Genomic DNA, 12167 nt, shown 5'->3' on the forward strand with positions numbered 1-12167 from the left:
AGAGATTTAACTCCTGGACTTATGTGTTTACATTTCAAGGAGGGTTGGAGAGAGAGATAAGAGCCTGTACCAAGGAGAAAATCTCTTTATAGAGCTGGAGACTTGGACACATCTTTCCACTGGAGTGACTTATTTATATTCCAAAGAGTCCTAGATCCTTCTCTTAAGGTTTCCAAGGAGACCCGCAGAAAGGTGGGTAGAGATAGAGGGGAAGCAGGAAGCATCTGCCTCTCTCCTCTATGTAAACACCCTGATTCACTATTTCGGGGCTCTTTCTCTACCATACAGTCTCCATATGTGTAGGGTTTTATCCAACCAGTTCTCATTGTGTTGCCCTAAAGGGTAAGAACTGGCATACAGGAAAGCCACCTGGTTTATGTCTTGTTTTGCTTTTCTGAATGTAAATCGTAATAATCTTTCCTTGCTCTTGAAATCTTGTGTGCATTTAGAATGATATTAATAAACATGGATAAGAACGTAAAGACTCAATGTTATAATGATGTCAATTCTCTTGAAATTGCTCTATGGATTTAATGCAATTTTAATCAAAATCCCATCACAGTTTTCAAGGAATAGAGAGTTGAGATATAGACCCATGCATAAATGGAAATTTAATATATGACAGAGGTGACACTGCTCATCACTAAGGGAAGGAGGGCCTATTTAGTAAATGAACAACTGGCTAGCCATATGGGAAAAAGTGAAATTGGATCCTTATATGATACACAAAAATAAATTTCTGATGCATTAAAAATTTAAATATGAAAACCAAACTTAAAAACTTCCAAGATAAAAATTTAGGAGAATTGTTTTTTACCTCAAATTTCTTACATAAGCCAGCAAATGCAATAATCATAAAAATGAAGACTGATAAATTTGACTACATTAAGACTAAAAACTTCTGTTAGTCAAAAGCTCCCATATACAAAATGAAAAGACAAGCCACTACCTGGGAGATATCTGTAACATACATAATCGATAAAAGATTAGCATGTCCAGAAAATTCTTACAAACCAATAAGGAAAAGACAAACAACCCAACAGAAAAATGTATAAAGTATATTAAGAAGCATTTCACAAAAGAAGAAATATAAATGATAAATGGACATGTGTGAGGATACTCAGCCTCATTAGTAATTAGAGAATGCAGATTAAGACCATACTAAAACATCATTTTAGACCTAAAATGTCAACTTAGATTAGGTTGGCCAAAAATAATATATCTAGTAATATAAAGTACTGTTGAATATAAAAACTCCTGTACACTATCGGTAGGAGTATAAACTGGTAGAAGCAGTGGAAAATGATTTGACATCATCATAAAAAATACAGTATTTCCATTGCGTATGACCCAATTATTCTATTCGTGTGTGTGTGTGTGTGTGTGTGTGTGTGTGTCTGGATATATGTTCAAGAATGATCATAGCAGCATCATGCATAGTAGCTATTAATTATAAGCAACCTAAATGTCTGCAAACAAAAAATTAGATAAGTAAATTGTGGGTGCTGCATAATGGTGTATTTTATAGCAACTAAATAAATGATCAACAGCTATACAGACAAATCTTAGAAACAACGTTGAGTGAAAAAAGCAAATTGCAAAAGATTGCATATACCATTTTACAAAGCTCAAAAAAAGCCAACACTAATATACTGTTTAGAGATACACTAATATGTGATAAAATTTTTTTAAGTAAGGGAATGATTAACATAAAATTCAGAACAGTGATTACCATTGTCAGGGAAGTGATGAGAAAGGAATAGGAAATGACTACCCAGGGCTATGTCACAAAATAGGTAACGCTCTATTTCTTAAGTTGGATGTTTGGTTCATTTTATTATTTGCGTCAAAACTTATATAATGGTACATTTATTTTTTATACGCATCAAATGAAAAAGATCTTGAAAAGAATATCTGCTGCCTGTAGGATATCAGGCAAATCATTTAAAATTCTTTATCAATATGATGTGTTTCATTTCAGTACTACTCTCTTCTCAAAATATACTGAAAGGATTTTTAATATTAAAACTTATTAAAAATTGGCCAAGTACCTGTTACTATAAATCTAGATATCAGATGCTCATCCTTATTATGTTAACCAAGTTTGGCTGAGTAATCCTACCTTTAAATACATAATAGTAACTATTAATATAATATTATTAAAACAAATAGGATGTCTGTTATAAATTCCAAATATTATTAAATTGACCATGAATATAAATGAATCTATACAAAACACTGCTTGAAAGCGCATCAAGAAAAAAGTAAAAATATACTAATCTAATTCACTTTGACCTTCATAGCTTTCTCTGTTAATCTTTTTGATTAGCTTCATCGGCAAAAGGTTATTTGTTTTATTTTTAATTACCTCCATTTCTTTACAGGCAGCAAGACTTATAAGTCTTCCCCAGAAGGACTTCATCTGTTTTATCAATGAATTATATACAACATCATTGAATACAATCTATACTATGCCATAAACCACTCATTTCTTTTTTGCATTGGCTAGTATTAATTCCAACATTCTAAAATTTGTTAATGAAAGGCAAAGTACACACAGCATATCATTTATATAAAGTATTTTTCTCTAGTGCTCGAATATTATATATCCTATTGGACTGTGTTACTGTGTCCTAGCTATTAACAAATTTTGTTGATGTTTATAGTAATATTTACGTGTTCACAAAGTTCTTATGAAAGTAACTTCAGCTTATTCATCCATGCTTTGAAAGATAAACTGACATCTAAAAAACTGATTAAAGAATTAAAGAAATTTTCTATCATAATCTTTAAAGAATGCTCATATTGGCAAGTCACAATGAAAATATGCCTGTATTTTTCATTCTTCCATAGACACTAAACAAATTTTTACTATTCTCTCACTTCTTCATAGTATTTCTTTTTCAATAACATTTACTTTTAATCAAGTCCTTTGATTATTAACTCTCCAAAAGATTCTGAACTTTGAAGCCTCGAAAATTTAGAAGTTTCTTCATAACTAGCCATTCATCAAATGTCATACACCAAAATAATTCTTAAATTTTTAAACCATCTTTTTACAAAGTATACTATATATTATTGTAATTCCTTATGAATGCTTTCAGTATACAAATTAAACAAGATTAAGAATTCAGAAAAGGCTTTAACAATCTATCTATGTATTTTTACCTTATTTAATTCTTCCCTTTCTTGCTGTAATGTTTTGATTTGTTTTTCATAAGCCTTGATTTGTCTAAAAGCATCATCTAGTTCTCGCCTCACAGAATTAGCTTCTTCAAGTTGCTGTTCCAAGTGACTTGATTCTAAAAACAGGAAACAATGTTTCTTTTACTATTTGCATAAAAATAAATACTCAAAACCAAGGTTTAAAGCAACTAAATTTTAAAAAATAAAGTATTTTGAAACTGGTATTCAGCTTATCAACAACCACATGCCACTGACTCATGAAAATTAAGTGCTTATCAGTTCACTGTAAAGATGGTTTATAGGTAATGCCAGGATGAAGAACAAATTTTAAGTGCAAAGTTTTGCACAGAATTTATGTGCAAAAATGCCTTCATATCTATTAGAAAAAAAAGACCATAATTCCAAAAAACAGTATCTTCAGAACCAATTGAAAACTTAAAACTAACAAAAAAGAACACGACCAATCAAACAAAATAGATAACTTTTCCTCTACTGTTAGTTAGCATTCTTCTGCTGATATTACTCAAATTATTGTATGATGATGGTTTTGCTTGTAACGTTGTGGCTCCAGATCACCCCGCCTGGTTTCACTAGTGGTGATTTGAAGAATAAACTCTGATTTCTAAAAGCAAATATTTGAAATAGGCTCAGGGAGTTGAGTAACTTGCCTAAGGTCACATTGCTAAATGAGTATCAGAGCTAACTACAGCCCACCAGTCTTATATCAACCTCTCCAACTTAAAAAGTAATGTAATCAAGTGATGTATAACATTATAAGTTCAGAAGAGTTATTATAAAAGAAAATAAAATTATTAATCTTAACATATGCTTAAATAAAATTTAATAAATTGATATGAAATATCCCTGGCATCAATAGTAAATTAGCAAATTAAAGAACTGAAGCCAGTGAAAACAGAGAAATCTAAACACATTCATTGTTAATTTTGTTCTGGATATTTTCTATTCTTTACAGCCTTGTTACTCTTGAGTGTCATCCCCAGAGAAGTAGCATTAGCATCCTCTGGGAGCTTGTCAGAAATGCAGATCCTCAGGCCCCACCCCAGACCTAATGAATCAGAATCTATATTTTAACAAGATCCTCAGGTGGCTCATTCGCAAATTAAAGGCTGGGAACAAATGCACAGAGCATTGCACACTGTTGAGTTTGATGCTTTCAATAAATGAAGAAGTGTTTATAATACGTTAGTTCTATTGAAAAGAGCATTTCATTTGTATAGACAAGTCCTGTAGTCAAGAAATAACTTAAATGTATCCATGTATTACACACCAACTGGTTCTAGATTCCTTAAATAAAATAATTTACTAATATTCAGTGCCCTAAACTTACAGATTTATTAAAAGCTTATTTATATTAGGTATTAGTTTTTAGCAATTTTGAAAATATCTGCAAAGTTGCATTTAATCAGTTTTCATTTTGTCTTAATAGTATGTGTTAAGTGTTTTCCTTGAAGAACAATAAAAAAGTATCAATGGATGTTTAATCTTAAGGATCACAGGGTATTTAGTCTTATATTCAGAAAATTACATCTTATCATTTTCTCAAATTTCAGCATTTCATGTGGGAATTTTTCTGTTTATACTAATTTCTTTTAAACATCTTAAAATTTTTTTGTTGTTATTTTAACTTTTCAGCATTTTTAGGATTTCAATGATTTGTAAAGTAGGTATAATTTAGTTTGTTATTTCTAATAACTTGGAGTCAAAATTTAGTATGTGACACAGCTGATTTCTATCATTTCTGGGGTCATTTTAATCAAATTTTATGGCTAAAGTTTATCAATCTAGAGTAGTAAGTAACATGGTACATTTAGTAATGCCTTCTGAGAACGCTCACTTCCTTTCTTCTACTTTGAAAAGTTCTTCCCTAGCATGTTAAAATTTTTTGCAAATTATTGAGTCATCCATTTATCTAAACTGCTGTGTTAGAAACTAAAAAAGTATCAATATTTAATAAAATGTCTGCATCATATAAAGTTTACAGCAAAATGTATTAAATGTGATAGCTTCAACAGCCTTTAAGAATGTTTTTATTGTTTTATTTCAATATAGGTTAAATTTTAGTTTTATCCCAGCCATTTCATGTTGGCAGCTTTGCCATGGAGTTAAGTAGATAATACAAAATACATGTCAGATTTTCATGACTCATATTTCAGACACTTTAAAAATGCCTAAAAAACTCAAAATATTCATTTAAACAACAACAACAGGTAAATTATGAGAAGTACATGATGAAATGTACTGGCTAAAGAAGTTGGAGAAGACAAACCCGGCCAATTACTTATAAAACCCTCTAATATGGAGAAAAGTATAGCACTTGTAATTTGGAATACACAGAATTTTGTATCGCCAAAGACAAAAACCCCAAATCAAGAAAAATTCAGAATGTATTGAACTTTGGCCAACTACTTATAAAATGGCTCAGGCAGAAGAGCCTTCACTTTCACTACAACAAATAGAAAATTCGATTAAAATTTTGAAAGAAATCCTCTAAGACTATCAAAAATATCTATTAAATATATGGCAACATGACTAGCCAAAACATTTAGATGAAGTTATTTAAAACTATTTTAGTGATTAAATTGAAAAGCAGTACTAGGGAAGTGAGATTAGCTCATAGCAACAAAATGGTTCTTAACTCACTGCTGCTAGTAGAATCCTGAAACTCAATCTGTTAGTAATAAGGATTTAAGGAGGGCACAATACACAGGAATTTTCTTTGCACTGTGTGGTATATAAGAGAAATATAAAATACAGTCTCTGTCTTGAAGGAGATAGGAAGACAAGAGTAACACTCTTTAAATCATAAAGGAGAAAATCAAATACAAATTGTGTGGCAGGTTATATGGATGATATAGGAATTAAGAGAAGGGCATGACTACAGTGGCACTCACAGCAGAACACTGATAAACTACAGAGGGACTGAGGCTGGAGTCAGAAGGAGGTTGACAGAACAATCAAAGCACCTCTCTCTCTGATACACAAGAGCAGTGTCACAGCTTTTCCATTATGGTCTTATTTCTCAAATAATCCATAAGTCTTCTGATGTGAAGAGATTTTACTTGCTAACCATGATGAAGGAAAACAGATTTCCCTATTATCTTCCCCTCCATTCACTATTTTTCTCCTTTACTTACATATTGTAGGACAGTATGTGTGTGTGTTTGTGTGTGTGAGGGAGAAAGAGACAGAGACAGAAAGCGAGAGAAAGGGGACAGAGGGAGACAGAGAAAGGGTGGTTTCAGTGTAGAGTTGGAGGGACACAGACAGTACACAGAGGTGCAAACCATAACCCTTGAGGCACTGTATGGCAATTCCTAAAAAATTAAACACAGAATTACCACATAATTCAGGAATTCCACTTCTTATTATATACTCAAAAGAAGAGAAAGCAGGGACTTGAACAGATATTTGTACAGTCATGTTCAAAGCAGCATTATTATTCACAATAAACAAAAGGCGGAAGCAATCCAATAGTCCATTTATAAATGAGTGGATAAACAAAATATGGTATATACATACTGAGGAATATTGTATTAAGGTAGGAAGTTCTGACACATGCTATAACATGGATGAACCTTGAATACACTATGCTAAGCGAAATAAGTCAGTCACAAAAGGACAAATATTTTATGATTCCATTTATATGAGGTTCCTAGAGCAGTCAGATTCTAAGAAACAGAAAGTAGCATGGTGGATGCCAGGGCCTAGTGGGTGGGAGGAATATGAGTTATTGTTTAATGGATAAAGTAGAGATGGATGGTGGAGATGGTTGTACAGCATTGTGAATGTGCTTAACGTCACTGAACTGTACATTGAAAAATGGTTAAAATGATCATTTTAATATTTTGCACAGACCTACTAGAGAATGGACTTGAGGATATGGGGAGGGGGAAGGGTAAGCTGTGACAAAGTGAGAGAGTGGCATGGACATATATACACTACCAAACGTAAAATAGATAGCTAGTGGGAAGCAGCCACATAGCACAGGGAGATCAGCTCGGTGCTTTGTGACCACCTAAAGGGGTGGGATAGGGAAAGTGGGAGGAGGGAGACTCAAGAGGGAAGAGATATGGGAACACATGTATATGTATAACTGATTCACTTTGTTATAAAGCAGAAACTAACACACCATTGTAAAGCAATTATACTCCAATAAAGATGTAAAAAAAAAGATTAAAAAATGAATTAATGAATGATACTGAGGAGATGGAATAAAATCTAGAGTATCACTGGGACTAACACGTGACCAAGAAAACAGTGCTTGCGAAGGAAGAATACTAAAAAGAGGGATATAGCCTTTCTTACAACATTATTTTCACTGCTTCTATTCCACCTCTGGGAAATGATAAAAAATAATGAGTAGAGTAATCCGATAAGCACTGACTTTAGGAAGAAGGTAGGAATAAAGTAAAGGAAGGGCATTTCAACCAATAATTTAATGGTAATCAATTTCCCCAATTCGGATGACGCCAGGGACCATTTATTTGTATGTAAGGGATGTGAGTGTGTTGGGGATTGCCTGTAAAGAAACAATGTAGGAAGATACATTAGGAAGTGGTCAGAGATTTCCAAGAGTGAGGTTTCATTTAGTCGTTCATTCACTCATTCATCAACAAATACCGATTTAGGGGTTTTTATGTGGCAAGCATCATTATAGGCACTTCGATATATCAATGAATAAAATACTCAAAGTCCCTGTTTTCAAGGAGCTTATAGTCTAGTGGTAAGGCAAGGGAAGTAAAGCAACATAAAATTTTAAAAATGTGTCAGTGGTGAAAAGTTCTATAGAGAAGTAGAAATTTACCAGGTGAAGAGTGTTTCCAGCAAACAAACAAGCAAAAAGAAAGAAAGAAAGAAATAGATGTTTAGACGGATGGATGGATGGATAGATGGATGGACGGACAGATGGATGGATGAAAAAAATGAATGAAATGGGGGTGAAAAAAAAGAAGACTACATAAAAACACAACAACCAAATATGTGTAAAATCTGGAGGTGATTAGGTGAAACTAAAAGTAGTTCACCATGGCTGGGATCAGTGGGTGAGGGAGTAATGACAAAAGACAAACCTAGAGAGGAAAATACATGCAAGATAATGAAGGACCCTGTAATTAGAATTGAGAAATTTTAATTTTATCCCAGAGGCAACGGGGATCCTCTGAAAACATTTAAGTATGTATGTTGAAGCTGTGATGGGATCAGATTTATATTTTAAAAGCTGGACATTATACGTAAAATAAACTAAGAAGTCTGAAATTGGAGAGAAAAAGGATGACTGGCCAGGGACAATGGAATCTGACACAGTGTGTCAGGAACACTGAAACTACTGTAAGTTCCCTGGGTTTTCTTTTTGGTTCTTATTTCACAGACTTAGAGCTGAAGAAGCCAGCAACGCAGAAATGCCAACAGAAGCAGAGAACAAAAGCTTGAACAAGGCTGCTCTTTCTAGCCAAAGAACCAAGAAGAGGGTAAACTAGCAAGACAGAAAAGTTTTAGAAAATAACCACTCTGCTCAAGTTAAACACCACAGAAAACACTGTGGCCTGATGACCACCTGTGTCAGCAAAAGACAAGTGAAGAACTAGATTTCCAATCACATGAGGTTTTAATGAAGTGCCCAAACATACCACAAAGGTAATTAGAGAAGGGGGGCCAGGATTTTCAACCCCCTTGGCTGGTAACAAGCCCCTTCCCACACACAGTGTCAGTGGAGACCACATGGGGAACCAGGACTTCCATCTCCACCCAGCATTAATGAGGATCTCCCCCTTCTCCCCATTGGGGTGGTATCAGAAAAGAGTAAGAACTTTCACCATTGCCCAGCAGTAATAAGGCCACCCCTGTCACAGTGTCAGTGGAAACCAGTCAGGGGGCTGGAACTCCCATTCCCTTCCGAGAATAACAAGGAGCCCTTCCTTGGGTGTCAAGGGAGGTCAAGTGTGGAAACTGGATTTCTACCTCAACCTGGCAGTAAGGAGATGGCAATCCCCTTCCCACTGCTGGAATGGTGTCAGGAAAAACCAGCTAAAATGGAAGGTTTAAATAAGATCCAGAGTCATTCATCAAACATCACTCATCCTACCAAGAACTAGAAAAATCTCAACTTGAATGAGAAAAGAAAATCAATAGATGCTGACACCAAAATAACAGAGATGTCAGAATAATCTGACAAGATATTAACACAGCTATAATAAAAATGCTTCAATGAGCAATTATAAACATATTTGAAACAAATGAATGAGTAGAAGACCTGAGCAAAGATACAGAAAGTCTCAGCAAAGAAATGGAAGATTAACAAAGAACAAAATGGGAATTTTATAAATTAATAAAATAAAAATATTGGTAGATAGATTCAGCAGCACAAAGGAGGGATCAAAGGGATCAGTGAACTGGAAGGTATAACAATAGAAATTAACCAATCTGAATAACAGGAAAGAAAAAACAGAATGGAAACAAAAGTGAACAGAGCCTCAGGGACTTGTGTGATGACTTACAAAAGATCTTACACTCGCATCATCAGAGTCCCAGAAGGAGAAGAGAAAGTAGGCAGGTCTGTAAAAGTACTTAGAAAAATAGGGTCTAAAAGAATTCCAAAATATGGCCAAGACACATAGACCTACAGATTCAAGAAGATGAACAAACACCAAACAGAATAAACCCAAAGAAATCCATGCCAAAACACACCATCAAACATCAGAATACTACAGAAAAAACTTGCAAGCAGCCAGAGAAAACTTCTTGCATAAGGGGAAAAAATACTCAGAATGGCAGTGAATTTCACCTCAGAAAACATGAAACTTTAAGGAAGCAGCACAGTATTTTTCAGATGCTAAAACAAAAGAACTTATCAATCCAGGCTCCTATGTCCAGCAAAATATTCTTTAGGAATAAAGGGAAAATCAGGACATTCTCAGATGAAGAAAAATGAAGAGAATTTGTTGGTAGCAGACCTACCTTTTAAAAATGGCTAAAGTAAGTTTTATAAACACAAAGCAAACAACAAAACAAGGAACGCAGTAATATCAGGAAGGAAGGAAAAGCATCACGTAAAAATACGGGTAAATAGAATTTTTCCCCCCTTAAGCTTTCTAAATTATACTTCATGGTTTAAGGAAACATTATAACCTTGTCTGATGTGCTTCTAAAACATCTGAAGAGGAAATAATTGAAACAATTACATAATAAACAGGAAGAATAAACAGTTGTCATCAACATAAAATAGACTGTTATATTTTATGTATGCCTCACAGTAACCACAAAGCAAAAACCTTCAGTAGATACACGAAAGAGAAGGAAATAAAAGCACCACTATGGAAAATCATCAATTCACAAATGAAGTCAGTAAGAGAGGAAGAAAGGAACAAAGGAACTGTAAAACAGCCAGAAAACAATAAGATGACATTAGTAAATCCGTACCTACGCAATAATTATTTTAAATATAAATGGATTAAATTTTCCAATAAAGACCTCAAGTGGCTGAATGGATTAAAAAAACAATACCCAATTACATGCTGCCTATAAGACTCACTTCAGCTTTAAGGACACACATAGGCTCAAAATCAAGGGATGGAAAAAGATATTCCATACAAATGGAAACCAAAAGAGAATAAGGGTAGCTACACTTTTATCAGACAAAAGAGAGGTTAAGTCAAAAATAATAACAAGAGACAAAAAAAAGTTTATTATATAATAATAAAGGGGTCAATTCATCAAGAGGATATAACTATTAAAAATTTTTATGACCCCAACATTGTAATGCCTAAATATATTAAGTAAATACAACATATCTGAAGACAGAAATAGACAACAACACAATAATAGTAAGGGACTTCAATATTATACCTTCAACAATGGATACATTATCTAGACAGAAAATTGATAAGGAAACATTGGACATAACCTATACTTCAGAGCAGATGGATCTAACAGATATATACAAAACATTCCATCCAACAGCAGCACAATCTACATTCTTCTCAAACACATATGGAACATTCTTCAGGATATATCAAGTTAGTTTACAAAACAAGTCTTAACAAATTTAGAAAGAATGAAATCATACCAAGGATCTTTTCCAACCACAAAGGTATAACACTAGAAACCAATAACGGGAAAGACTGGAAAAATTCACAGAAATGTGGAAATTAACACATTAGTAACCAGCGGGTCAAAAAGAAATTAAAAGGGAAATTTCAAAAAATCTTGAAACAAACAAAAATGGAAAAAAATATACCAAAACTTTTGGAATGCAGCAAAAGCAGTTCTAAGAAGGAAGTTCGTGGCAATAAACACCTACGGTAAAAAAAAAAAAAAAACAAAGAAAGAAAAACAACCCTCAGACACCTAACTTTACACTTCAAGCAACTAAAGAAAAAAAATAAGGATATTTATATCAATCCTTCTCAAACTCTTTCAAAAAATAAAAGAGGGAATACTCTCAAACTCATTTTATGAGCCCAGCATTACACTGATACCACAGCCAAAAGCAAAAATCAACAAATGGTACTACATCAAATTAAAAAGCTTCTGCACAGCAGAGGAAACCATAGACAAAATTAAAAAGCAACATTGGAAAGGGAGAAAATGTTTGCAAATCAACAAATATTTGACAAGGTGTTTGTGAAAGTTAATAAAGGGAAGTCTCACTAAAATGGAGCTGGGGGGCCAGAAGGGGGAACTCTCACACAGTAACTCTCTTCATCAATTACAGGAAGAACTGTCAATTACAGTTCCAAGAATGGAATCATCAATTACAGGCCCCAACAGGAAAGACAGTACATCACATCTCCTATAAGAAATCAACTACCCCAGGAACTAAGCCAATGAGAAACCATCTTCACCCTGAACTCTCACTTTTCTCCAAAGGACTTTCATTCAAAACAACCTTTACCGACTTCCTCATTTTTCTCTATAAAATGTTCCTCACTTTGTTTGTTAAACTTGCCTATGATTTTTGCCAT

The 12167-nt window shown here is 33.7% G+C and overlaps 1 protein-coding gene across 15 annotated transcripts in view; it reads right to left on the bottom strand.

Moving 5' to 3' along the window:
* CDC42BPA (CDC42 binding protein kinase alpha) overlaps positions 1-12167 on the bottom strand; it is a 311334-nt gene that overhangs the window by 119851 nt on the left and 179316 nt on the right. For all 15 annotated transcript variants that reach the window (XM_027122374.1, XM_027122372.1, XM_027122377.1 and 12 more), the window contains one exon: positions 3169-3302. In XM_027122374.1, coding sequence (XP_026978175.1) covers positions 3169-3302 — 134 coding nt within the window. The remainder of the gene's footprint in view (positions 1-3168; positions 3303-12167) is intronic.

The sequence above is a fragment of the Aethalodelphis obliquidens genome, unplaced genomic scaffold (genome assembly GCF_003676395.1).
Source record: "Aethalodelphis obliquidens isolate GAN/ISIS:26980383/991018 unplaced genomic scaffold, ASM367639v1 scaffold24, whole genome shotgun sequence".
Classification (NCBI taxonomy): domain Eukaryota; kingdom Metazoa; phylum Chordata; class Mammalia; order Artiodactyla; family Delphinidae; genus Aethalodelphis; species Aethalodelphis obliquidens.